General features: G+C 37.3%; 1 protein-coding gene across 1 annotated transcript in view; it reads left to right on the forward strand.

Annotated features, from left to right (window-relative positions):
- The window catches only part of CCDC141 (coiled-coil domain containing 141), a 171,533-nt gene that overhangs the window by 155,184 nt on the left and 12,831 nt on the right, over positions 1-3,518 (forward strand). The window contains exon 21 of the mRNA XM_006760570.2: positions 2,060-2,205. Coding sequence (XP_006760633.1) covers positions 2,060-2,205 — 146 coding nt within the window. The remainder of the gene's footprint in view (positions 1-2,059; positions 2,206-3,518) is intronic.

Below are 3,518 nucleotides of genomic sequence, written 5' to 3' on the forward strand. Positions count from 1 at the left end.
AATGCAGACACTGGGGACGCAAAGCTTCCTCTGTTGGTACATATTATTTATAATATTTTCTCCTTCACTCCTTGATGAATAATAAACATAAAGGGGTAAACTGACACACACATGAGGACTCATTCTGTAGTGAATGACTCCTATACAGAGACTTCAATAATGTACAAAAGTTGTTAGAAAGCTTTCCATCATCTCAGTCAGAGGCAGAGGACATGAGATTTAAAAAATTGGTAGAGATGTTATCTACAGGCATGTCATTTTTTAAGAGACATTAGTCACTTTCTTTTCTTTTTAAAAAATATACTTTATTGATTGATTTTTTACAGAGAGGAAGGGAGAGGATAGAGAGTTAGAAACATCGATGAGAGAGAAACATTGATCAGCTGCCTCCTGCACACCCCCCACTGGGGATGTGCCTGCAACCAAGGTACATGCCCTTGACTGGAATCAAACCTGGGACCCCTCAGTCCCCAGGCCGATGCTCTATCCACTGAGCCAAACCAGATAGGGCTAAATCATTTACTCTTGCAGGTCGCCCAAACATTACTGAACCCAGAATTTTAATGCAAGTAAATTTATCCAAAGATTTTTGAGTACCTATTAAGTACTAGGAGTTCTAACTAATATAAAGACAAATAAAATCTAGCTCCTTCATTCAAGAATCCATGGTCAGCTTAGAAATCATGATAAGGTAAATACAGTGAGGGAGGTATAAAGTGTGTCTATTAGCTCAGGCTGCCATAGCAACATGCCACAGACGGGGTGGCTTAAACAACAGGAATTTATTTCCCCCAGTCCTGGTGGCTGGGAGTGTAAGATCAAGCTACTGACAGGGTTGGTCTCTCCTCAGGTTTCTTTCCTTGGCTTGCAGATGGCTGCCCCTTGCTGCCTCTTCACATGGACACCCCTCTGTGCACACACACCCCTGTTGTCTCTTCCTGTTCTCATAAGGACACTAGTCATATTGGTTTAGGGCCCTTAATGGCCTCTTTTTAACTTAATTACCACTTTGAAAACCTTATCTTCAAATAGGGTTACATTCTGAGATACTGGGGATTGGGACTACAGCATGTGAATTTGGGGAGGAACACATTCAGCCCATAATGATGTGCAGTACAGTTCAGCCTAAACTTTGGATTCCTAGTAGAGCAGGATTGAATCCCTGGTCCTCCAGTTATTGTCTGGGTTACCAGAAGAGGCTCTTTTGAGTCTCAGATTCTTCATTTGTAAAATACAAGAGAACCTACTTGATGGGGATTACGTTAGATAATGCATATGAAGTGCCTATGCACTCACTACGTGGTAGACATGTTCATTATTCCAATCGGGAGAGATTAAATGCATTTGGGAAAGATTAAAAACATTTTCACAACGATGTTGCCACTTAAGGTAGAGCTTGAAAAGTAGGTAGGGTTTTTTTGTTTTTGTTTTTGTTTTTTTTTAAATATTTTATTGATTTTTTACAGAGAGGAAGGGAGAGAGATAGAGAGTTAGAAACATCGATGAGAGAGAAACATCGATCAGCTGCCTCCTGCACATCTCCTACTGGGGATGTGTGTTGACAGTGGAAATGGAATGGGGGAAGGGCATTCCCCGTACAGGAAAGAATGCCCAGTGGCTGTGAGGATTTTGAGGGAAGAGTTTCTTGTTCAGTTTGGCCAGAGATGAAATATGTGAGAGAATTAGGGTGATAAACATTTGAGAGAGGCAAGTTAAACCCATATTATTGAGGGCCTTGAATGCATACTCTCTAGATACTGAAGAACCACTGAACCTTCTGAATTGTGTAAAACTGATTGGAATTCAGCTTTAAGAATATTAATATAGCAACATTATTTAGGTTATATAAAAGAGACATGATACAGTAAATGTAAGCATTTTTCTAGAATACCTGGTTCTCAAAAATGCCTTTATTTATTTATGTTTAGCACATATTTTATTAAGCAGTTACTATCTACCTGACCTTACACCAGACACTGGGGAGATGAATTAAAACCTGTTTTGTTTTTCTGCCAAGGATTTGACTTTTAAAGATAGTTTTATTCCTTCTCCTTTCCAGGTTTTGAAGAAGGGCAGAAATGTACTGAAAAAATTGTGGCAAAACACAAAGAGGTTCTTGAATCTATTACTGAATTATGCAGCTCTCTCACAGAGCTTGAAGAAAAGCTGAAGGTAATGTCTTCTCAGAATATGTATGTTCAAGTGGTATAAATAAAAACGTGTTCATCAGGTGTCTTCTGGTGCAAAGGTGTTCTAAGGGAAATTCTCAAGGGACATAATGTACACATTTGTTTCACACTTTTCTAACATAATTATTTGGGTGTTTCTGATACTTAATTCTGTTTCTTTTTCATCACTGCAGAGAAAACACATTGTTGAGAATGAGGGCTAAACACAATTAAGGTGTCTTGTTTACATTTTCATGGATCATATCCTAAAGGATAAATGTGCCCCATTAAAATCAAACTAAAGTCTGCATTAAGTAACCTTATGTTTTTATTCATAAATAATGAACGTAAGTTTTTATTTTCTCTCCAGATTGTGGCCCAAGAGAAAATAAAAATAAAACTGTGTTTCAGGTATTATGTTCATTGAACTATTAACTTAACGGAAATATTAAGCTAATCATTAGCATTATTCATAGATTAGAAAATCACTGCTATTTCTTGTAGGATAGTTTGGTATCAGGTAGTGTAATTCCTTCATCTATGTTCTTTTTTCTCCAGATTGATGTAGCTAAACAGGGTCTTTTGTAGTTCCATATAAATTTTTGGAATATTTATTCTAGTTCTGGGAAATATGCTATTGGTGTCTTGATAGGAATTGCATTGAATCTATAGATTGCTTTGGGTAGTATGGACTTTTTAATGATGTTAATTGTTCCTACCCATGAACACAGTATATGCTTCCACTTACTTGTATCTTCTTCAATTTCTTTCTTCAGTGTCTTATAATTTTCTGAGTACAGGTCTTTTACATCCTTGGTTAAATTTATTCCTAGATATTTTATTTTATTTTTTTGATGCAATAGTAAATGGGATTGTTTTCTTAGTTTCCCTTTCTGATAGTTCATTATTGGTGTTTTAAACTGCAGCTGATAATGCATATTGGTGCAGCCATTGTGGAAAGCAGTATGGAATTACCTGTGCTTCTCTAGTCATTTTATAAATTCCTATTTCACTGGTCTGCTACCCCCACATTCCCAGGTTTCCTGCTTCTAAACTTTTACTTCAAACACATGACCTACTATCTCTGTTTCTCCGAATCTTACCAAACACTGCCTCCTCCACATCACCTTCCTTAGGTGTCACTTCCTCTGGTCTCTCCTAGCATTGTGTTTTTTCCTGGCACAATCACCAATATAACTACCATTACAATCCCTAACTCACCTGCCTGTTATATCTGAGGAAATGCTATGGCTCTCTTCAGTATAGCACCCACACATTTGCACTATATTTTGCCTAAAGCAGCTTCTCCAGAAAGGGTTTTGATATTTATAGTAAAAACTCAAATGATTA

The sequence above is a fragment of the Myotis davidii genome, unplaced genomic scaffold (genome assembly GCF_000327345.1).
Source record: "Myotis davidii unplaced genomic scaffold, ASM32734v1 scaffold370, whole genome shotgun sequence".
Classification (NCBI taxonomy): Eukaryota; Metazoa; Chordata; class Mammalia; order Chiroptera; family Vespertilionidae; genus Myotis; species Myotis davidii.